A 24,291-nucleotide genomic window follows, 5' to 3' on the forward strand; every position below is an offset into this window, starting at 1 on the left:
CGGATACATCCGTCTATAGTGAAAGACTAATTGAATGAAAATTTGCATGCATAAGTTTGGAAAAGTACCTGAAGAGATTAGTTGTGTAGCTAAACGTCTCATTTGATCTTGATTATATGAATAATAATCTGGTTTCTTTTCTTCCGGAGTTGTTGCTATTTCTTAATTATGGTGAAATTTACAAACGGAGTACAATAGTGCAAGCGGTGCAAACTGCAAATGCTAAATGATTTTTATTTGAATTTCCAACATATGAAACCATGCATTTTAGTCCACGTTACAAGAGTGCTTCGTGGACTGCTGTGCGCGCATCCACATTTCTAGTACTCGCTTCGTCCATTTCCTTCATTTGTTTATTTTTGGTTTAGAACAGAAACAAAGGAAAGAGTAGGTAGCTAATTATTAGATGATAGATGGTCTAAATTGAGGGTGACGAATCAAATTGTACGTTTATCAAAGACATTCCTAACATAGAAAGATAAACGATTGACTAAGACACCTAAAAACAGAATAGGCAAATAATTAATTGGGATGGGAGGAGTATATTAAAGTCTTTCCAACTTAATTATTTGATTACCTTTTATATTCATTAAAGATAAATAAATGATGGAACAGAGGGAGTAGTAGATACAGAGTACTTTAAAGAAAACAAATACTCCCTCCATTCAACTCCACTTTGCAAGTTTCTCTTTTGCGCACTATTCACAAGTGGACATTTAACTTCAATTTTCTCTCGATACATAAGTGAAAATATATTTATGTGGGATCTTATTTGATTCGTCTTTAAGAGTACATTAAAAATATATAACTGTTACTCCCTCCCAATACCTATGTTTGCCCCATTTCAATAAAATACTCCACTCATATTTTAGAGATATGGGGCAAACATTGTTATTTGGAGGGAGTATAATTTTTGCAAATACGCAACTAATGATATTTATCGCGTAAAAGTTGCGTTGGCAAACGTGATAAAGCAAACTTGCAAAGTGGAGTTGAATGGAAGGAGTAAAAGGAGCTTCTATGTTTAGTCCCAAAGGTAGCAATCGAGTCGGGTTTGGATCGGTCGATCGGATAAGTGAGGTCGAGTCGAATAGGGTTCGAGCCATACGAGGTCGTCATATCATTTCGGGTCGTGTCATTTTTGGCCCGTTAAGCCGAGTCAAGTTAGGTCCAGTCGGATCATTATCAAGTCTAATTAATTTCTCGCGGATTTTCAATTGCTTTCGGGTCGACTGCTATTTCGTTAAATTATTTTGTTTTTAAGTTTTAACATATGAAAGATAAATACTAAATTACTTTCATTTCGATCAATTAAGTTTAATAATTGTCGGGTCATCAGTCGTATCGACTTAATATCTTATCAGTGTCATTTTGGGGTGAGTCGAGTTCAGGTTTCATATCATTGATCATGTGGTTGTATCAGGTGGAACCGTAAAATGATTGTTGGTGATTTAAGAGTAATTATCGGTTTATTTGGCGTAATTAAGGTTGGTTCATAGATGGGTAATTTTTAAATAATATAATGCGAGTTCGGGAAGTACGGAGTGAACGCTTGTATAATTATTTACGGGATTACGGTATAGTTTTCGTTCGAATAACTATGACTCCCATGTTTCCCTGTTTCCCAAATCCTTTTCTATATAAATGGATAAAGGATGCGAAGAACAAGTTAAAGAAAAACAAAATCTTCTACTGCATCAAAAGAACGTTATAACATTCTATTAATAATGCCTTCTTGCATGGTTTTATTGATGAAGATGTATACATGAAGCCTCCTGAAGGCTATAATGTTAAATCAGGACTGATTTGCAAACTAAAAAGATCCATATATGGGTTAAAGTAGGCCTCAAGACAGTGGAATAAGGAGTTGACAATTTTTTTGGTTAAGCATGGGTATACACAATCCAGGAATGATTACTCATTGTTTACCAAGCATAATCAACAGACTGATGAGTTCACTATACTTCTAGTTTATGTTGATGATGTTCTATTGACAAGCACATCATTAATAGAGATAAATCATATTAAAAGTTAGTTGGATAGTGCATTTTCAATCAAGGATTTAGGAAGTATGAGGTACTTTTTAGGATTGGAAATTTCCAAGAATGACAAAAGGCTTATGATCAATCAAAGGAAGTATATCATGGATATATTGTTAGATTTGCAAATGGAGAATTGCACGGCTGTATCTTTTCCACTACAGAAAGGACTTAAGTTATCAACTGATCAGGGTGACCTTCTTCCTGATCCTCAGACTTATAGGAGACTTGTTGGGAGATTGCTATACCTAAATATGTCAAGACCAGACATATCATACAGTGTTCAGCACTTAAGTCAGTTTGTAAGCCAACCTAGACTACCTCATCTTCAGGCAGCCCTGCATGTTGTCAAGTACTTAAAAGGGACCATTAATGCTGGATTATTTTATACACGCAACACTGATCTGCAATTGACTGCATATTGTGATGCAGATTGGGGTCAGTGCGCTTATTCCTGCAGATCCTTGAGTGGGTACTATGTCAAGTTAGGGCAGTCTTTGGTGTCTTGGAAAACAAAAAAGCAGGTCACAGTCAGCAAAAGTTCTGCTGAATCTGAGTAAAGAAGTCTCTCTTATACTACCTCAGAACTGGTCTGGTTATCAGCATTATTGAAGGATTTTCGCATACCAGTAGCTTGTCCCATCATCCTTTATTGTGATAATAAAGCAGCCCTACATATTTATGAGAATCCCGTTTTCCACGAGAGAACAAAGCATTTATCTATAGACTGCCATTTTGTAAGGGACAAACAGCAGGAAGGATTCTTGACTACAAAGCACATCAGAACTGGCCGACATTATGACAAAACCACTTGGGAGTGAACAATATAAATTTCTTTCCTCTAAGCTTGGATTAGTGTTTCAAGAACATCCAGCTTAAGGGGGGAATATTAGAATATAAGTTTGTTAAGATTAACTATAGTTAGTTAACTCAAGTTAGAAAGTTGGTTAGAAGTTTGTTACAACCAACAATATGAGCTATGCTATAAATAGAGCTCATCCTTGTATTCTGTTTCTTACACAATTATAATCAATACAATCATTCTTCTTCTACGTTTCTCTCTCTCTTATTCCCTCTCTTCATCATACAAAGTTATCATATAATCTCACAGTTCATATAATCAATCATGGAGATTTCTGGGTTTGAACAAGCACCGTCTTATCTTAATAGGAAATTCGGTTTCACCCAAGCATTAATAAAGGTCGAATTATTATATTAGGAAAGCGGAGTCGATTAAGTGTAGTTAACTATTGTCAATTTGTTTCGTGCAATTCAATTTCCTAACAATGATTAGTTTCGGGTTTCTAAATTTTTGGACTTTGTTGGATTTATTTTCGAATGGATGGGCCGGATTTGCCGAATTGGGTTAAGTTTATCATCTCTAGATCTCCGGTGATATGAGCTACTTTCTAATTTGGATCACTAAGTTCAGGAGTACTAGTCGTACGTCTGCCCACTTCTATTTGACATTGGATCACACACATGATAACATAATGATGTTCATGCCAAGTAACAAAGGGCCCAAGGTAATAATTGTTGGTTTTGAGATCAAGTACCCCATAGTTATTGCTTGCGACGATTTTACTTGCACGGTTTTAAACCCTGAGACGGTCTCCTTGTATAAAAAGGACAATTCATTTATTACCAATAAATGAATAGCTTTCTTACAAAAAAATGGACCATCTCACTCGTTAGTTTGTGTTGATTTTGGGCTCAACTAATAACGGTATCTATGCTTATACCAAGCATTCAAGCTTAACCTACAGGGCTACATACTACCAACTTGGTCAGGACTTGAACGAACCCGACAACCCTTGTTCTTCTAGTTAGGCAATGGTCTCGCCACAATCACCTCTACCATTCAATTACTAGGTCGCGCAGTAGTTCCAAACAAGCATATCAGAACAAATGGTCGTTACTTTGATAAATTACATAACGAGTATTACATAATTACCGATTTATATACATATTAACCGACCACCATTAGCTAACCTACTACAAACAATTCGCAATACAAAACAAAGCAGCATGAATGCAACCACATGTAATGGATACATGCATTCTATGATACAAAATCAACAGTTGATGAAATTTAATTATTACAGATCCAAGCTATTTCACAACACAAAAAATTACTTGGTAAATTGTAGCAGTCAGCAGGCGAATCTCAGAAGTCAAAGTGGAGATTGTTAAAGTAAAGCGGGAGAGGAGACGATACAGTGAGGAGGGTTGGAGAGCATATGAACCACATCCCTCATGGTAGGCCTATCGGAGCTCTCATCTTCGACACACAACATTGCAATCTTGAACATGTTGACTACGCTAGCTAGCTGGTAGCCGTCTAGTCTCGAGTCTAAGATGGCCAACACTGAAGCTGCATCTGATGGCTGAGATATCTCTGATTGGGTCTTCCTGACCCATCTCACTATATCAACCCCATCTCCGAACTCTCCCACTGGCTTCCGTCCTGTTATCAGTTCCAATAGCACAACTCCAAAGCTGTATACATCACTCTTCTCGTCCACCTTCAGCGTGTAGGCGTATTCTGCTCACAAACAAACTCTACAGTCTCAGTAATCACAATCAAATACTCCCTCTTATTCACTCATTTCTTGCCCTTCCATTTTGCACAAAAAATAAGAAAATGATTTTGGACCACACAAAACACTCTACTCCACATACAATTGATTTTGGACTATACAAACCTTCCAAAAAAGGAAAGAGGGAAGAAAATCCGACTACCATGAAAACGGAAAGAGTGAGTAAATGAGTGAATAGGAGGGAGTATATCAGTTCAGTTCAGGTTACTGGGTTACTCCATCCTAACAACCTAACTCGTGTGGCGGGGTAATAGGCAATCAATTAATCAAACAAGGTAATTCTCTGTACATATATAAATAAGATCACGCTAGAAAAACCGTTATAACAATAGAAACATACAGAGTATAAAGGTGTTAGTAAAATACCAGGAGCAATGTATCCATATGAGCCAGCAATAGAAGACATAGACTCGGAACCAGACGCGTCCCTTAAGAACTTAGCAAGTCCAAAATCAGCAACATGAGCTTCATAATCCGAATCCAACAGTATATTATTACTCTTAACATCCCTATGAATTATCTTTGGATTACAATCATGGTGCAAGTAACACAACCCCTTCGCCGCCTCTACTCCTATCTTATACCTCATCTCCCACTGCAAGTGGGCCCCTTTCGACCCGTGTAACTTCTCCCCTAGGCTCCCATTCGACATGAACTCGTACACTAACAAGTTAGTCTCCCTATTTGACACATACCCTAATAACCTCACAATGTTCCGGTGTCTGATTTTCCCCAATGTCCCTATCTCGGCCGCAAACCCATGATCATGTTTCCCATTGGAATGCCCTCTATTCGGAAGCTTCTTAATTGCCATGTCGGTACCATCAAACGTTGTCCCACGGTACACGACCCCAGCACCACCTTTGCCAATGATATTTTCTTCCTGAATGCAATCAAGCACATCATGTATCTTGAAATCAAGCCGCTGGAATCGCTCTATTTTCCAAGTTTTAGAACTTTCCAGACGCTTCCTCCGATACATTATACAAGTAACAATTGAAAGCAGAACTAATGTGACTAAACATATAGTTAGTATCACAACCTTAGACGAACTAAACGACGCCACGTGGCGAACCCTTGGTTGGTAAACAGGGCAGGGCAGCGCGCGGTTAGCGTAACACAGGTTCGGATTCCCAGAAAACGACTTGGGCTTAAACACGAAAAAATGTCCACCAGTCGGTATCCTCCCATACAAATTATTATCCGATAAATCCAGAGTCGTAAGACTCTGTATCGAACTAAGCTCATCCGGAATAAAACCAGTTATGGAGTTTTTCGACAAATTAAGAACCGATAAATCAACCAGACTCGCTAACGTAACCGGAATCTCACCAGTAAGATTATTCCTACTGAAATCAATCTGCGTTAACGACCGACATTCACCAATATTCCCCGGAATCTCACCAGACAGATTATTCCCACTAACATTAACCTGCCCCAATTTTTTCAATTCAAACAATTCCCCCGGAATCTCACCAGAAAACCGATTATTCTCAAAATAAACCTTCAGTAAACCGGTTAATCTGCCTATCCCAGGCGGAATTACGCCGCTAAACAAATTATTCGAAACATCAAGCTGCTCTAATTTCTCCCCAGAAATATCCACTGGTAGTTCACCAGTAAAGTAATTATTCTGCAATTCAGTAAGATTAGCTTCAGGCAGAGTGAAAATTCCTGCAGGAATTTTCCCAGTAAGCTGATTATTCCCGACTCGAAACCGGCCCAAAGACCGACAATTCCCAAGCTCTTCAGGAACCTCCCCGAACAGAGCATTGTTCATCAACACCAACATTTTTAGCTTTCCACCAGTACAAAGCCCGTTTGGTATGTTTCCTGTAATATGATTGTTAGCGATATCGACGGTTATTAATTTCCCGTTGCGGCCGAGATTCGCCGGAAGCTCCAAGGTGAAGTTATTACTCCACACTTGAAGCTTCTCTAAATTCGGCAAATCGCCGATACTAGCAGGAATTTTACCGTAAAAGTGATTATCAAACAAGCTAATTAATGTGAGATTCTTCAGATTTCCGAAACTCTCCGGAATTTCGCCTGTAAGCGAATTTCCGGATAAGTCCATTGACATTAAACTAACCATTCCCGACATCTCAGTCGGTAATTTTCCGGTTAGTTTATTTTTTTGTAAAAACAAGGAATCTAAGTTAATCAGATTTCCAAATGACCTTGGAATTTCGCCGGAAATGGCGGATTCCGCCATGTCAAGCCTCTGCAACAACCTTAATTCTCCGAATTCCGGCGGAATTCCGCCGGAAAACGTGTTGTAGTAACCTAAATACAGGAAATTCAAATTCCGTAACAACCCTAAACTCGACGGAATCTCACCGGAGAGCGAATTTCCGTTCAATCCCAAGAAAGTTAAATTAGTCATGTGAGAATAACTACTCGGAATCTCGCCTGAGAAGAAGTTTCCTCCCAGGTTGAGGTGAGTTAACCGACCCAAACCCGTTACTGACAACGGAAGCGGTCCGCTAAAGTTATTATTGTAAACATCCATAACCTCCAACTCCAACATATTGGAAAATATCATATCAGGAAAAATACCAGTGAAATTATTATTGGACAGATTGAAGTACTTGAGACGGGTTAAACTCGATATTTGTATCGGTAACTCTCCTATAAGACCGTTATTGGATAGCGTAAGACTTTCAAGCGCGTCCAGTAAGGCGATATCTGGAGAAAGAGTACCGAAGAGCGTAACGAATGAGATATTGATGGACACGACTCGAAACGCAGCGTTGCAGGTGACGCCGGAGAAGTTGCAGTGGGTGTTATTGTTAGTCCAGTCGGTTAGAGCGTTGGTTTTGTTAGAGAGGAGTAAAGAGTGTTTTAGATTAAGTAAGGTTTGATGGTCTGAAATGGCGGAAGATATGAAAGCCATGTTTAAGAGAAGGAGGAGTTTAGTGAAAGCCATTAATGGCGGAAAGAGGAAAGAAAGGTAGCGTAGAAATGATAGGAGGGGGATATATTCGGGGATTAGATAGGGGAGGCTGAAAGGACGTTGAGGTGCAGCTTTATATAGGAATGGAAGGGTCTGAAGAATCTTTTTTACTGGATTGTGTTTTGAATTGGGTACACTAGACAAGTAGGGAGTGGTCACAAACAAAACAGAGATTTAAGTTGAGGTTATATTCGTTTTTATCTTAAAACGGTTTAAATTATACAAGTGTGACGTGTCTGATAAATGGGTTATTTGTGTCGGTTTGAATCGTGTTACTTTTAATCGGGTCATTTTTGGGTTAATAGCTTCGCTTTCGATCGAGTCATTTTGACTCAAGTCGTTCTGGTCGCTTAAGTTATTTCCGATTAAGTTTTTGCCATAAATTCATAACTAAGTAATTTTGTGTCATTTCAGATCACTTTCGGGTCGGATTATTTAGGGTTTATCGGGTCAGGTTTGGATCACATCTTAAGTCCGAAATCAGTCTTATCAGATCGAATGAGTTTTGCGGTTTTGCCGGATCTATGTTAAAGATAGTTACGCCTTATTTTTTTTTGGTACATATGAGGGGCAAGCCTCAAAGACTAAGTAATAACTAAACGAGGAAACGCCACGCCCAAGATATCATCGCGTAGGATAGATCGCAATCCTTCGGGAGGAGACTCGAAAGTGGTGATAGCTGATGACGCGGTAATTCCGTTATGCGCTAGTCAGTCCGCCGCACGATTGGCTTCTCTATAAACATGATTAATCTGGACTTCCCAACCATTCAAGGCTATCAATTCTTTGCACCTGACGACTAGTGGCCGTAAATCATTGCTAAACAGCTGATTGTTTTTGAAGAAATCAACACCTGGACTATTATCCATGTGCACTAGTAGACGAGGTACCCGCAACCGTCTCGCTTGCTCTAACCCGATTAGTAAGGCTTGCATCTCTGCCCTCATAGATGAACAATTGCCACCTGAGAACATAAAAGCTGAGATAAAATTACCCGTATCGTCACGAATTATGCCACCACAACCAGCCGGGCCCGGATTTCCGCGTGAAGCCCCATCTGTGTTAAGTAACATCCAACCATGAGAAGGAGGATGCCACCTTATGAGACGCTCCACTCGTGTTGTACCAGGAGCCGGTATGAAGAGGGAAAAAGGATCGAAGGCCTGCTTCGATAATTCGAACTGACGGTGAAGAAAGGAGATAGGATCGGTTGGATTTTCCATAGCTTTGTCAAAGACGATATTGTTCCTCCATTTCCACAACCACCAACACGTGATAGCAAATTTCATAGACCAATTAGTAGAGACCGTAGCCGACCCATTACTTGCGTTTTTAGCTGTCCAACAATTAAAGGAATCCGTGTAGAACGAATCCGAGTTAGCTCCATCTCCAATCTCTGACCAAATATCTATAGATATTGGGCAGTGTCTTAGCAAATGTTCAGCAGTCTCATCCTCTTCGAAACAGCGGGGACAAATAGTATCATCCGATAAATTCCGTCGAACCCTGTTGTAGTTAGTCATGAGACGGTCATGTGCGGCGAGCCAAATGAACATACGAATCCGTTGTTGGACTGGGAGCTTCCAAATAAGTTTCCATACCATCTGATTTTCTTCAATCGGGTTGTCAGCCCCTTTCAAGATAATATGAGCCGATTTAATGGTGAATTTTCCATAAGCCGTACCATTCCAGTAAAGCTCATCTTGCAAATACGGGTCAATACTCAGGGAATATGAAGTGATCCTTTGGAGCTCTTCTTGTGGTAGATAATTTGCAAATTCATCCCATTTCCATCCCGAATTCTCGTCCCACATCTCGCTTACTGTAGCTCCAAGAATAGCTTCCGGAACGGGTGAAAGAACTTTGTCCGACAAGCAGCCTGTACCGGCCCATGAATGGTCCCAAAAGAGTGTTCTTCTTCCGTTTCCAACTGCCATAGAAACCCCTTTATATAAGTATTCGGCATTGGAGGTAATGCCTGCCCATACGTTTGACATATTAGCCTTAGGTTGAGACATGTCGACGTCACAACGACCGTTACAATACTTAGCTCTAAGAACTCGAGCCCAAAGGCTTGATGGTTCAGAAAGCACACGCCAACCAAGCTTGATTAAAAAAGCAGCATTCGACTGACGGGAAGAGCGTAAGGCCAACCCGCCAAGGGATTTTGGTTTTTGAACCATTTCCCAAGAAATAAGATGAACCTTTCTCGCTTCCTCATTCCCGCCCCAAAGAAATTTCCGAGTTTTCTTATCAATATTATCACAAACTGACCTTGGTATCTTCGAGGTTTGTATACTATAATTAGCGATAGTAGATAGAGTCGACTGTATTAATGTGCTTCGTCCGGCCAAGGATAAGTGTCTGGTTTGCCAACCTGCTAATCTCTTGTTAAATTTTTTTTCAAGATGAGCAAAGGTAGCCTTAGTTACCCTACCATTAATAGTAGGCATACCTAAATAAGTTCCCAAATCGGTAGTGCTTCCGAAGCCGAGTATACTACTAATCTCCCCTTTCTCGTGCTCAGGTGTATTAGTAGAAAAGAAAACTTTTGATTTAGCAACACTAACCTTCTCCCCGGAAGCTGGACAAAAATTATTAAGGACATAATTAATAATATAAGCTTGGTCGGCTATGGCTTCTGCAAAAAGAACCATATCGTCTGCAAAGAAAAGATTAGAAATTTTTGGACCATTTTTGCATATAGCGATGGGTAGCCAATCAGAACCTCGAATCCTTTCATCAATTGCCCGCTGTAGCTTCTCGAGGCACATAACAAAAAGATAAGAGGATAAAGGATCGCCTTGACGGACTCCTCTTGACGGTTTAAATTTTTCGGTCGGATTCCCGTTCCAAAGAATCTGCATAGTCGGTGTTGTAACGCATTCCATAATTGTTTCGACCATATGAGGTGGGAAACACATATCTTTCAACGTAGCTTCAATAAAATCCCATCGCAAACGATCATAGGCCTTTTCTAAATCGATTTTGATCGCCATATAGTACTTTTTCCCCTTAGCCTTGCGCATAGTATGAATAGTTTCTTGAAATACGACAATAGTATCCGAAATCTGTCGTCCCGGTACAAAACCGCTCTGATTCTCAGAGATGAGCCGAGGTAGGACTTTCTTAATTCTATTAGCAATAGTTTTGCTAACAATTTTGTAGGCGACATTACACAAGCTTATAGGGCGAAATTGAGAGATATGTTCGGGTCCGGAAATTTTTGGAATTAAGACTATATGGGTATCGTTTAAACCATTGGGTAAACCTTTGCCCTCTAAAGCTTTCATCACCATGGCGCAGACATCTTCCCTAACAGTTGACCAATGCTTTTGATAGAAAAGTGCTTGATAACCATCGGGACCTGGAGCCTTGAGTGAACCCATATCATGTACTACTCTTTCAATTTCAGCATGGGAGTAGTATTTTGTAAGCCAACCCCAATCATCACTTCTAAACTCAGGAAAAATATCATAAGGGATATCAATATTCTCGTCATCAACTGCTTCAGCCGTGTATAGCGTTTTATAGTATTCAACAATCATATTCTTAACTTCTTCCTCATCCTCTATCCAAACCCCATCATTGTTCTTCAGAGAAGAAATGCGATTTCTCCATCGTCGAACAAGTGTGCTAACGTGAAAGTAGGAAGTATTTCTGTCCCCGTCTCGAATAAACTCAACTCAAGATTTTTGATACCAAAGCAATTCTTCGCGTTCCAGAACCTCATCTAACTCGCGTCTGAGCTTTGCTTCGAGTTTAATAAGATTGTTCTCTCTTTTAATCGAAAGATGCTTTTGACAACCTTCAATTCGAGCCAGTAGTTCTCTTTTTTTGCGAAAAATGTTTCCAAAAACCTCTTGGTTCCAATTTTGAAGTTTATGAGATAAAGAGGATAGTTGATCAACTAGTGATGATCCGACAGTCCAACTTTCGTCAACAAATTCCGTAAACTTCTCATGAGTTAACCAAGCAGCTTGGAAGCGGAAAGGTTTCCGGACCGATTGTAATGGGGCGAACCCATTTGGTGAGATGAGCAGGGGACTATGGTCCGATTGGTAAGCAGGGAGATGCTTGACACTGGCGTTCTCAAACCGAGTACCCCATACACTATTACATAAAGCACGATCTAATCTCGCACTTTGTCTTGTTTCACAAGAATTGCCCCGAGCCCAAGTATGAGAAGGACCCGAAATTTCTAGTTCAATTAACTCACAATCTTCTATCCAATCATTGAAAAGAGCACATCGTCTTGCCATGTTATGATCTCTACCGTGTCTTTCTGTTAAAGACCTAGACTCATTAAAGTCTCCGGCTAACATCCAAGGATGATTATTAGATTTCGCATAAGTTTCTAGTTCAGACCACAATTCATGACGATTTTGCGGGTTAGGACTTGCATAAATAGTAGAGAAGAACCAAGGTAATTCTCCTTGACGGGATACTTCGACCGTAATAAATTGATCATGAGATTTAACAGGGACTACATTCACTATTTCCGGGCGCCAATATAACCAAATACCTCCACTAAAACCAACCGTGTCAACTCGGGAGTGTCCGTTATATCCTATTACTGAACGAATTTTCTTAGCATGATTGTCATCCATATGTGTTTCTACCAGAGCAAGGATAGATGGTTTATAAGTTTTAACTACTTCTTTTAGAGCGTTAATTTTAGTTTTACTTTTCGTCCCCTGGATGTTCCACACCATACAGGTGATAGGGGTTAAATTTGGCGACAAATGAGCAATTCTATCCGACATATGATAAGGTATGCAAGGTAAAGATGATAGATAAGCTCGACTTACTAGCGAGAGCATTTGATTAACATTCCATGGAATCGTCATCTCCACTTGGAGACTTACTGGCACATCTCTGAATAGTTGGAACGTGACATCCATGACTGGACTCTCCGGTACCATCACCCCCATAAAGGGTGCGGGCATCCCCGGCCATGCTCTTACGTTGCAGGCTTGAGCAGGGGGAATCATCTCGACTGTTGGTGGCTGTGGGAGGTATCGTAGTTGTGGCAATGATGGGTGAAAGATGGATATGTGAGGATTTGGAATTGGCAGCATCTTGAGAGTTGGGGGTGGTTCGCAAAATCGATGGACTTTTAGCGACAGTGATAATAGCACTTTTCTGAATGAGGGTGTTTGAATTAGTAATATCTTTTAAGATATTAGATGCACCAGTATTGGACTGCTTTGGAATATTGGGAGGGTTTTGGTTTGATTTTTTCTTAAAATATTTCGAGGTCTTATTATTGGAATATTTTTTAATATTAGAAGAAATATTTGGTTGATTGGCTGAGGATGTGAAAGTAATATTTCCATTCGGAATTTCAGGCAATATATGTGGAGTAATTACCTCCTTCATATTTTGTGATTGATTTGATAATATTTGGAATATTGTACCAGAATTGTTAAATTGATTTTTTCCATAATTAAAGATATTGTTGGCTTGTGGATTTCTAATTACCGGCTGGACTTTCCTTCGAGGAGGTTTTTTGACGAACATCCATTCACCAAAGTTTGATTTCGTATCCTGCTGGACTGGTATTGAATTGGTATCAGACTCCTTCTCCATTAATATGCAATCTGTATCCTGACCAGACTGTGGGTTTGAATCAATTGGGGCTATCTTTGATGGGTCGAAAGAGCAGTCACTCACCAAATGGCCTAGTCGACCACACTTAAAACATATCATACGTAGACCTTCATACTGTATGTGGTAGATCTTCTTATTCAGACGAAATTTTGATAGTAACGGTTTTTCTAGATTGACTTCTATGCTCATACGAGTAAACTGACCTCGCTCTGCCATTTCTGTATTTTTGTCTATCCGTACAACCGTACCTATTCTTGAACCAATTTTAACAAGAAATTCTTTATTAAAATACTCAACTGGAAGTTTCGGAATACGAACCCATGCTGTCAGGTGTGTCAACTTGTCCTCCGTAGGCACGAAATTCGGAATCCATTTGCGTATAGTCAAGTAGTGATCGTCGATCATCCATGGTCCCTGTGTTAGAACATGCTCATGGTCATTCCTCGATGAGAAACGGGCGATGATCCATAAGAGTGAGTTTACCTTTAATAGCCCATTTTGCTTGTAATTTTCTCATTAGAGACAAGTAGCCGATCTGTTTATCATACATTTTGATGATTAGGGCATGTCTCCAAGGTTTTCTGAGCAGAGCCTTCTCATCCTTATTGAGACGAATCGTTGGACAGAATTCATCTTCCTGTTCTTCCTCCGAAAGAATGTCATCGTCTGAGTCAATCGCTAAATCCTCTAAATCATATATATCTTCCTCCTCAGTGCTGAAACTTAGGCCTTGTGCCATATCCTTATACGAGGTTCTCCTCTCATTGACAATGGTGGATTGCTCGTGTCTAAAAGTGTTAACCCCGACCCTGGTTGCTTCCTCTGTCCCTGCAGAAGGCACATCAGTCGCAAGAAATTCACTTACGTGCATCGTCTTGCGCTTAGTGCTCTTTGGCAAAGGGGGGAAGTTCGACGAGGGATCTGTCATTGAAGTATCATTGGATGAGGAGGGAGGTTGCCGTGGAGTAGTATCCGGCGGGAGACCTTCCGTTGAGGCTTGCATTCAAAAAAGAGAATTAGAATATTTTAGAGAGAGAATATTTTATTTTGGTGGATTTAGTTACGCCTTATGAACCAAAAGTATAATATCTATAGTTAGTCTACAAGTACTTGTGTAATTTCTATAAATTGGATCCTTTACCCAAACATTTGTTTAACATGCTGGCTTTTTTTTCCAAAAATAGTTACATCTGACCGTAAAATGATATCAAAATCTCCTTTTTACTAGTTTTAATCCCGTGCAAAAAAAATGCACGGGTTAATTCTTTGATTGTGACATACGAAATATGTTAATTAATACGGCAACTTTCATGTTCTAAATGAACATACTAAATAAGAAATGTTATTATAAAAGGACTTTCAATGCACAAATAAAAATCAATGAAACTCAAATTTGAAAACAGCTCTTCATAAATTACATTAATAAGTAGTTGTGTCTAACATACGTTTATCGCCATCGCATTAAATCTTTATAGCAATTGCTCATTCTACTACCATGATAGATAAATCAAACCTCCACAAACAGGTGGAATGTTGGATGGTACTCATAGAGTCATAGCTGACATCACGTATATTAAACGAATGTATGGAATCAAAATAAACGGAAGAAATACATAATAGATAGAAGACAAAAGAAAAATATCTCAATTCAATTATTTTAAAGAAAAAATAATAATTAAATTAAATACTTGATTTTATATTACTCCCTTGAAAAAAAAAATTGTATACAACCAAATCCAATATAATAATAACTCACAACTCTCACAAGCCCAATATAACAACTCTAATAAATCTCAATCAAAGAAAACTTTTCCTCAATATAAAAACCTAAATGCTCATTTTATTTATTGTTCCCTCCTTTCATCTGCCGGCCCCTCCCTAGAAATCTTTTTTTTTTTCAACTAAAATCTGCCACCCCCTATAATTTCATCTCTATTTCCATGAGAATATAAAGTCCTATCCAATATATAGATTTTTTTTGTTATTATTAGTTCATTATTTTTATCTTTCTCATCAATATTGACACTAAAAGTAACAGTTCTAGAAAAATAGGTAAAGATTTTCATATTTGTTGTTTAAACTCATTGCTTTTGTTTCCTGCATGTGAACAATTTTGCTATTTTGATTGTGAAATACAAAGCTCATTTTTTACAATTTTGATTTCTGAAATACAAAGCTATTTTGGTAGGCATTTAAAGACGAAATTATCAATAAGGAGTTCTGGAATTTAATTATTCACTATGTTATTTTATTATAGGATTATGTTATTTTATTCTTATATTTTGCATATAAAAATTGGTGCTTCATTTTATATGCAAATATTTTTTTTTTTAATTTTTTTTTCATTTCTTATTTCTTCATTATTTCCTTTTCGAAAATGTGTCAAATTGGTTCAGTTTTAATAGTCCTAATTTTTTTGCCAATTCGAATATTCATTGATCTACTCCAATTTTAATATAATATATAATGTTCAGTTCATTAATTAATGAAATTAAACTATATGAAACCATAAATGTATTATCATACGGAGTATAATATAAAATTCATTCAATACTCAGTAATTAATATGGGAAATAGGAAAGAGAATTAAAAGTAAGAAAGAGAGAAATTAATTGGATTGATGATCGTGGGTTTCATTTACGGTAAAAAAAAATTCTTTCTCAATTCTTAAATTTAAGGAGCCAATAGGATTGAGCTAAATGCTTCAGCTTTTATGTATAGGGGATTGTTTTTGACGAAAATGGTACGTATAAATTTATAATGTCTTAAACTAAATGGAAATTTTCCATGGTACCCTTTAATTTTGTCAAATTTCTCATGGTACCCCTACTTTTAAGAATCTGCCCATGGTACTCTTGAGGTTCCATTATTGTGTCCATGATATCCCTTAATGTAACGGTTGTTAACGTAACGTTAAATTTTGATGATGTGGAATAATTAGGAAATTAAAAATTAATAAGAAATGAGAAATTAAAATTAAAATTAAAATTTGCACAATTCGCATGGTAGTCTTGAGTTTTCTACTTTTCCCCCAAATACCCTTTCTACTTTTCCCCCAAATACCCTTTCTACTTTTCCCCCAAATACCATTTTGCACATGGTACCCAACTTTTTAAGTTTGTGTACATTATACCCTCCATGTTTGATTTTCATGCACAACATATCCTTTTTGTCGCTGTAAAAAAACTCAATTGCGCATAACTCCTAGATCGGAATTCAGAATCGGCCAATTTTTTTTCGTTAAATGATTATCTCGGCATAATCTACGATTTGAGAAAAAAAAATTGCTGACTGACATTTTATAGGGTTTTTTTTAACGAAAACCTAAAATCAAACATATCTTCGATCATAAATTTCCAAATGACCAATTTCGTTTTATCAATTTATAGATCTCGAAGAGTTAATCAATTTGGAAAAAAAAATTAGTCAATTCCGATTTCTGGTCTATAATTTATGCTCAATTGAAAATTTTAAAAACGATAAAAAGGATATGTTGTGCTTGAAAATCAAATTTCAAGGATATCATGTGCACAAACTTAAAAAGTTGGGTACCACGTGAAAAATGGCAAAGTTCGAGGATACCACGTGAATTTTCCGTTCTACTTTTCCCCCAAATACCCTTGCTTTTGTAAAAAAAAAAAAAATACTGGTTTTAACCCTTAGGCCCTGTTCTTTTGGATTTAAAGTCACTTAATATAAGTTCACTTCAGATCCTATAAGTTCAGTTCAGTTCAGTTCAGATTCTATAAGTTCACTTCAAATTCTATAAGTGCACTTAAGTTCAGATCCTATAAGTTCAGTTCAGTTCAGATCATATAAGTTGAGTTCAGATCCTATAAGTTCAGTTCAGTTCAGTTCAGTTCAGATCCTATAAGTTCAGTTCAGATCCTATACCTCACTTAATTTAAGTTCAGTTCAGATTCTATAAGTTCGATTCGGTTGATTCGAGATCCTATAAGTTCGATTCGAGATCCTATAAATTCGATTCGATTCGAGATCCTATAAGTTCAATTCAGTTCAGATCCAATAAGTTCAGTTCAGATCCTATAAGTTCAGTTCAGATCCTATAAGTTCAGTTCAGTTCAGATCAGATAAGTTTCAGTCCAAAAGGACAGGGCCTTAGTTACGATATCAAAGAGCTACAATTTTTTTCCCAAAGTTGATCATTTTTACGAGATCTTCAGTTTGAAAAAAATTCGCGTTTTTTTATATTGTCCGACTATAACTTTCGATTGCTCATTCATAAAATGAAGTTTTTCCCAAAATAATTGACTTTTCAAGATCTACAATTTAGAAAAAAAAAAACGCGGCTTTATAAACTCGTGACTAGGAGATATGAACATTTAAAGTTATTTTGGAGAAAAATAGGGGTATTTGGTGAAAAAAGTGCAAACCTCACGAGTATTATTTTTAATTTACTAATTATTGTCACGTCATCAAAATTTAACATTTTGTTAATGGCCGTCCCGTTAAGGGGTACCGTGAGCACAAAAATGGAACTTCCAGATTATCATGGACAAATTCTTAAAGTAGGGATATCATGAAAAATCTGACAAAATTAACGAGTATCATGGGAAATTTCCATAAAATAAACTCCGTAGCATGAAAAGAATGAGAATTTAATTTTATACCTAAAATCAAACGCAAATTCTTACGAGTATATTTTTATACGGGGTCTGAAATTAAACGGATCAAATATAGTTATTTTACAATAAAATATCTCTATTTACTGGTAAAATGTTACCATTATTTTCAGAGTAAAAAGTGACAATTTTAATTATAACATTTTGTCATTAAATAATTATATTCTATTAAAAAATGATGACATTTAATTTATCTTATTTCGGACCATTTGAAGCTAGACTTGTTGAAAATCAAAATGGAAACATATGAAAAGCTTTACCTGAGCAATTGGTCTCCCTTGTGACGGGTTACCATTTGTGGCGGATATTTTGTGAGTAAAAATGGTAACAAAATGGGTTAGTGGAGAAAGGGTACCACATGAATAGTGTTACAGAGAGAGAAAAGTGGGTACTTTGTGAGGTATGTGCCGTCACAAACAAGAATTTGTGTTACCTGAGGGGGTCGTGTAAGTTGATGCATTATGCAAGTGAGAAGTGAGCTGCAACTAAAAAGTGAATAGTCTCACAGAAACTAGTACAGTAAAGGAGTCCAATGCTGTAAGTACCTAAAGACTAGAGTAATTAAAGCAGGTCTCGTTGTAAATCAGACTTGATAGAGTACGTCGCAGACTAGCCTGTACAATGTAGGGATTCTACACGTTTCTTTGGAAAAGTAAATTTACATTGATTAGGGAAGCTGAATTTGAATTTGTTTTATCTGCTGGCTCCGATTTTAACCGTGGGAATAGGAAAATAGCACATTATCTATACGAAAAATTACAAATAATCACCACTTATTTGTGTTTTTTTTTTTTACAAATTACCACCTTGTATTGCGTTTTTACAAATAACCACCGAACTTTCACGTATACTCCTCAATCACCACCGTATTTTAATCTCGAACATCGTTTTTCTTATTTTCCGCCTCGTTAAATGACGGCTTGCTCATATTGCCCAAATTACCCCCAGGTGGTAATTTGTAAAAAAACGTAAATACGTGGTGGTTATCTATATCTGTGTCTTTTGAAGAGAATCCGGACAGATAAAAAAGACCTCAACATAATAGAATGGAATCGTTTAGGCGAGTGAGGCAACAGTAGAGGAGCACGATAAAGAGGGTTTGAGGGTGACAAAGAAATGACAAGTGCAAAATTGACAGCGTCATAGGCCTGATTAGTGCCTGACCCTTTCCTTGCCCAACACTCATCTTATTTTCTTTATCTTACTTTTTTTCTTCCACTATCCTCTTAACCTTGCAGGGTTGCAGTGATGGTGTAAGTTTAACCTAGTAAGTGAACGGTACGTTGCACTAGTAAGGGTCGAACACGAAGAACAAATTAGATTACTAATCGTTATGTTCAACGGTTTAACTAAGTCTAAAAAGAGCAAGGTTTGTGTAATAATTATCAACTAGGCTAAGTAACAAGCGATAAATAAACTAAACAATGCTAAGATCAAGAGACAAGTGATAGGATACGAGTTTTAATCAATAAGGAATGGCCTAGGGCGTGGTTAGGTCATTAACAATTCGTAAATAACACATTGATCCCGTAAATTTATTGTCTAAGGGAAGCTAGGTTGGAGAAAACGCCTCTAATTCGCTATAGCAACTTCCTCCAGGACTCATGCTAAGACACTAGGATTCCCGACTCACCTCCCTCCCGGGCTCGTGACTCGGACCTCTTCTAAGCAAGGTTCAGTGCCATCCTCAAATTCCCCGACCCAAGGCTAGAAGGCACTAAGAACGCGATAAATTCCCGGGTTTTCTAACCCTTTTTCCCAAAGGTGAAAGTCAACCCGGTTCCCCAAAGGCACCCTCTCATGGTTCTCCCTCTCGGGTTCAACCTTGATTGGCAAGAGATGTAAAAGGGTGGTTAACTAAGCACCTAACCAATTCCCATTGGTGGACAAGGGTACCAAACCAACCAAAATCCCAATTTACAACACTATCAAGTCAACTCCTTTGATAAACCCCAATAATTTCCCTTTAACAACAAATTAGATAGAATCAAACATGTTAACTACTCATGTTGGACCCAACCACACCCTAGTAAGGATACTACTCACTAATCATGGTTATTTTAGCAAGACAAGCAATAAAGGGAATACTTTAACGATAAACATGGTGATATTATAAATTTTTACGATAGAACATGCAAAGCTTATAAGAAATGATGAAAATCTACTAATAACACTAAGAGTAGATGAATTAACTCAAAAAGAACCAAACTTTATCAAATCTATCAAAGTCACAAGCTTTATAGGAATAAAGCCAATTAAAAGCATGAACAACAAACAAGAGAAAGAGAGAGAGAGAGAGAGAGAGAGAGATTTTGACTAAACCATCAACAAACAACAAATCTCAACAAATACTAGCAAAAAGAGATCTAACAACTATTGAAAACAATAGATGAACAAAGGAGAAAAGAGAAAAAGGAAAGAAACAATACCAACTATGAAAGGATGAATAATAATGAAGAAAAAGGTAAGAACAATAATAATAATCTTTGATTGATGAAGAGTGATTGATAAGTTACAAATGATTTGAATTTCTCCTCTCTTAACCTTACAAATTTCTTCTCAAACTAGGATTGGATCCCTAATTTTCTGAAAAATTAGCTATTTATATCAAGTACAAAAAGGTAGATGAAAGTGCAAGAGGAAACGAAAACTGCAGCCGAGGGGTATAATTATGCCCGGTCCGGATATAATTTTGCCCGGTCGGGTAAAATGTCAAAACAGGCTAAAAACGCTAAACGGATGAGAGGTACCCGACCGGGTATAGTTGTGCTCGGTCGGGTAGGATTGTGCCCGGTTGAGGTAAAGTTATGCTGCCCGGCTGTAATTCCTCCTTGTTGCTTCCTTTCTTCAAGCAAATCCCGTTCCAACTACGTCCCGCATGAGCTTCCAAGCAAGATACCTACAAGAAGGTCAACAAAAGCAAGTAAAATAGCTCGAAAACTCGTATAAGCAAGGTATGGTGGGAGTGACACAGATTAAGCTAAAATCAGTCAAAGCGACATACTAAGCTAACTAAAGGGCGACAAAAAGGGGTCCTTAGCATTGACTTATGAGGGGTAAAATAGAGTTATCAAATCTCCCAACACTTGACCTTTACTCGTCCTCGAGTAAATACTAGATTTAGGACTCACCCCCTTTAGCTAGAGAAGTGGTATGCACAATATAAGCATCGCTTAAACTTATTCTAATGGTAATAACCGAATGAGTATTAATGCACTCAACGCCCCTTCAACTCACGTAATTATGCTTATGAGGTAAAGCATGACTCGTAAGGCAAGTAGGGTCTTGCAAGAAAAATGCAATGCATCCACCATGTAAGCACGAAAGCAAGTAATAGAATGAATCTAACAAAAAATGGTCCACTTTCCTCATCTTAGTGGCCGAGTTTTAATCTCAATAACATGGTCTAGGTCGGGAAATACCGTCTCAGAATTCCAACGGATGTGCCAACTCCCTAAGGGTGGCCCAAGCAACCCAAATGTGACTACCAAAACTCAAGAAACAAATTCAAGAGCGGGGGAAAGGGGAAATGGAGTTAGTCCTCTAAGATTTATAAGACCGACACAAGACTCAACCGAAGACCCATGACTAAAAGGGCCTAGGTCAACGACATCCTCACGGTTTTCACTTATCTCTCATTTAAAGAACGGTGTTTTGTGTACAAAAAGTAACCGAAACACTCTCCTATTACGACTCGTGAGAACGTGTCCGCAATCTAATGTGTAATACCATCCTATGACCAAGTCAGATGCAAAAATGGGGTCATGCACACAATATGAAACAAGGGTTGTAACGGGGTTAGGGAGAAGGACAAAACGGGATTGTTGCAAGCAACGTTTGGATATGTGAGGTTCAAATCAAGAATAGTCAACATACCACTTATCCCACTTCTTATTGCAACACATGAGATACGTCTATGCCGTATTATAGAATCGATTACCAAAACTATGCAAAAATTGCATAAACCCAACTCAAATTGGAAAAACTTGAAAATACTCCTCTTATTTCAACAAATGAACAACGTCTACACCCTAACAAGAGTCTGGTTTCCCAAAATCAAGCAAAACTTGTGTAAACCCGACTCACTTTGGAAAAACATCAAATTGCCCTTTATTCTAGCAACGGCTTTTTCTACCTCTTAAATGATGAGTAGGGGTGTTGCATGCTCTTTCTCTTTTTCTAAAACAAGTATTTACAATCACCATCTTTTTTTTTTTTTTTTTTTTTTTTTTTTTTTTTTTTTTTTTTTCATTTTTCAAAACTTTTCTAATTTTCTCTTTTGTTTTTCATTTTTTTTTGAAAACCTATTATTTATTTGCAATTTGCCAACCAACCCAACATTCCAACACAAAAAAGACCGAATACACCTCCTAGCTCATTACTACGACTATGACTCATTCTTGATTTAGGAAGGTCATTATGGAATGTAGCTTGTATTGTGGTTCGCCAAATAAAATGGGCTAAGGCTCGAAAAGGGTGCATATTTCAAAAAGGGAATCAATGTAGGGGTCAAAACAAGGCTTGATTAGACAATGTGAGGTTCAATTATGTGCAAACAAGTTTGTTTCATAAAATGTGCGTAAAAAGGAAGCAACTCACGGTCTAAGGACGGAATGACACACTTATGCGTCTAGACATAACACGTCTCGCGAGGAGACCTACTCACAATCCTATGTGGGGGTCGGGTATGAACGTACCGACCCTAGGAGGCTCTAATACTCACATAAGAGTAGCTAGGTCGAGACCTAAGTCTAGCCTACGATCCTTGGTCTCACAAGGTGGTCTAGACTCGTAAGACAAACTCTTTTTCCCATGAGTAACAAAGTGGTTACGGGAGCGAGCTACGGGGAGGGGGAAGGCACAATTGGAACATGTTCATCCTTGGGGTATTTACTTCCCTCTCTTGACCATATTTCGAGCAAAACATTGATGTACAAACTAAGCGCAAGACTATATGTAAAAACAACACATATATACATTTGACAAATGCATGGGGAAATTAAACAAACATGAAACGAAACGTGCAACAAGTCGGCTAGTCCTAGCAACACTTCAACATCAATAATCCAAAGTTCCCCAAAGGAACATCCAAGGCACAAAAATATCATCCTCCTCCATATTTTACAACAATATAAAAAGAGAAAGAACAGAAAAGGAGAAAGAGATAAGAACGTCTATACCAAGCGGTCTTTTAGTCTCCTTTTTGCCTTTGATAGTTGATGTACCTATGCCACTTTGTTAGCCAAACACATGTATATACAATGCAATATTTTTTTGAAATTTTAAAATTTTGAAATTTTTAGTCATTTTTGAAATTTTTCTTGAATATTTACAAGTAAATATATACAAATATTAACAATATGCACAAAATGGATATTTCCCTCCCCACACTTAATATTTACATTGTCCTCAATGGAACAAAGTATATGGAGAGAATAGGAAAAATAAATAACATATTTTTGGATTTTATGAATTTTCGAAAAAGTAAAGAACTTGTTTTTGTGTTTTTATTTTTGCCTTCTCCCCACACTTATTATTTACAACATCCAATGACAGATGAAGTGTGGTTAAGAGGCATTTTTTTATTCAAAATAAAAAGACATATTTTTGGGTTTTTCATTTTTCAATTTTTTCATTTTTTTTTAATATGGATACAACTAAATGTGACAATATATTACAAAATTCAAAGTCTAATACAACCTACATGAATGCAAACTAAATGATGAACAATGCTAATATATTACAAGTAATCTAGATGCAAAAACTAATATGCTACATGGATGTATGTTTGGGAGAGCTAATTTAAATTAACTCCTATTTAGATTTAAGGGAGTTTGGATATTGAAAGAGGGAGCAAGGGATCATGTCCAATTCATGAATGTTTCTAAGAAGACTGTAACACCCCCGCACACCAGAACGCCTTACCAAGGACCATTCCAGTGTATGACGGTGTCACCATCTCGGTTTCCCGAGGAAGTAGATCAAATTAGACAATACAAGAACAATAATATAATATTAGAATATCTATTACAATGTCTTTCTATTCAAGTCTCTAAAAATAAGGTTCAATTACAACACTTGTGATTCTACATCTTTAGACCAGTGGCGTGATGACTCGATCCCTCCAATCCCCAATGAGAAATCAACCATACTGCTAAACCAACTGCTCACCATCCCCGAATGGATCACCGCAGATACCACAAAACAACACGGGGTCAGTACTGACTAACCAAATATAAGACAATACAATAAAGTAAACAGCTGATCATCCCCTATCTCAACCTCACCACATCGTACCATAACCGACTACACACCAAGAAGAGTGTAGCCCTGCCCAGATTACCCATCGCAACAGGTAACCCTCGCCGCCGATGGGTGACCGCATCCATCCCCATCTAGTCCGGCTCATCATCGAGCGACTAACATTCCCTGTCCCTTAA

The 24,291-nt window shown here is 37.7% G+C and overlaps 2 protein-coding genes across 2 annotated transcripts; both read right to left on the minus strand.

Annotated features, from left to right (window-relative positions):
- Positions 1 to 3,987: 3,987 nt before the first annotated feature.
- LOC141586434 (uncharacterized) lies at positions 3,988 to 7,735 on the minus strand. The gene is made up of 2 exons (XM_074407642.1): positions 5,006 to 7,735; positions 3,988 to 4,584 (listed from the first exon to the last, which is right to left on the minus strand). Exons 1-2 carry the CDS (start codon positions 7,566 to 7,568, stop codon positions 4,229 to 4,231), a joined length of 2,919 nt encoding a protein of 972 aa, XP_074263743.1. The 5' UTR covers positions 7,569 to 7,735; the 3' UTR covers positions 3,988 to 4,228.
- Positions 7,736 to 11,281: 3,546 nt separating this feature from the next.
- Positions 11,282 to 12,361, minus strand: LOC141587559 (uncharacterized). The gene has a single exon (XM_074409034.1). The coding sequence runs from the start codon at positions 12,359 to 12,361 to the stop codon at positions 11,282 to 11,284; it is 1,080 nt and encodes a 359-aa protein (XP_074265135.1).
- Positions 12,362 to 24,291: the final 11,930 nt, after the last annotated feature.

The sequence above is a fragment of the Silene latifolia genome, chromosome 6 (genome assembly GCF_048544455.1).
Source record: "Silene latifolia isolate original U9 population chromosome 6, ASM4854445v1, whole genome shotgun sequence".
In the NCBI taxonomy this organism is placed as follows: Eukaryota; Viridiplantae; Streptophyta; class Magnoliopsida; order Caryophyllales; family Caryophyllaceae; genus Silene; species Silene latifolia.

What these genes read in the sequence shown, in the direction of transcription:
- LOC141586434 (XM_074407642.1), bottom strand. Translation starts at nt 7,568, where the DNA reads ATGGCTTTCACTAAACTCCTCCTTCTCTTAAACATGGCTTTCATATCT. An exon ending in ATATGGATACATTGCTCCTG is followed by an intron (nt 4,585 to 5,005) that starts GTATTTTACTAA and finishes GTTTGTGAGCAG; the next exon opens with AATACGCCTACACGCTGAAG.
- LOC141587559 (XM_074409034.1), bottom strand. Translation starts at nt 12,361, where the DNA reads ATGTCGGATAGAATTGCTCATTTGTCGCCAAATTTAACCCCTATCACC.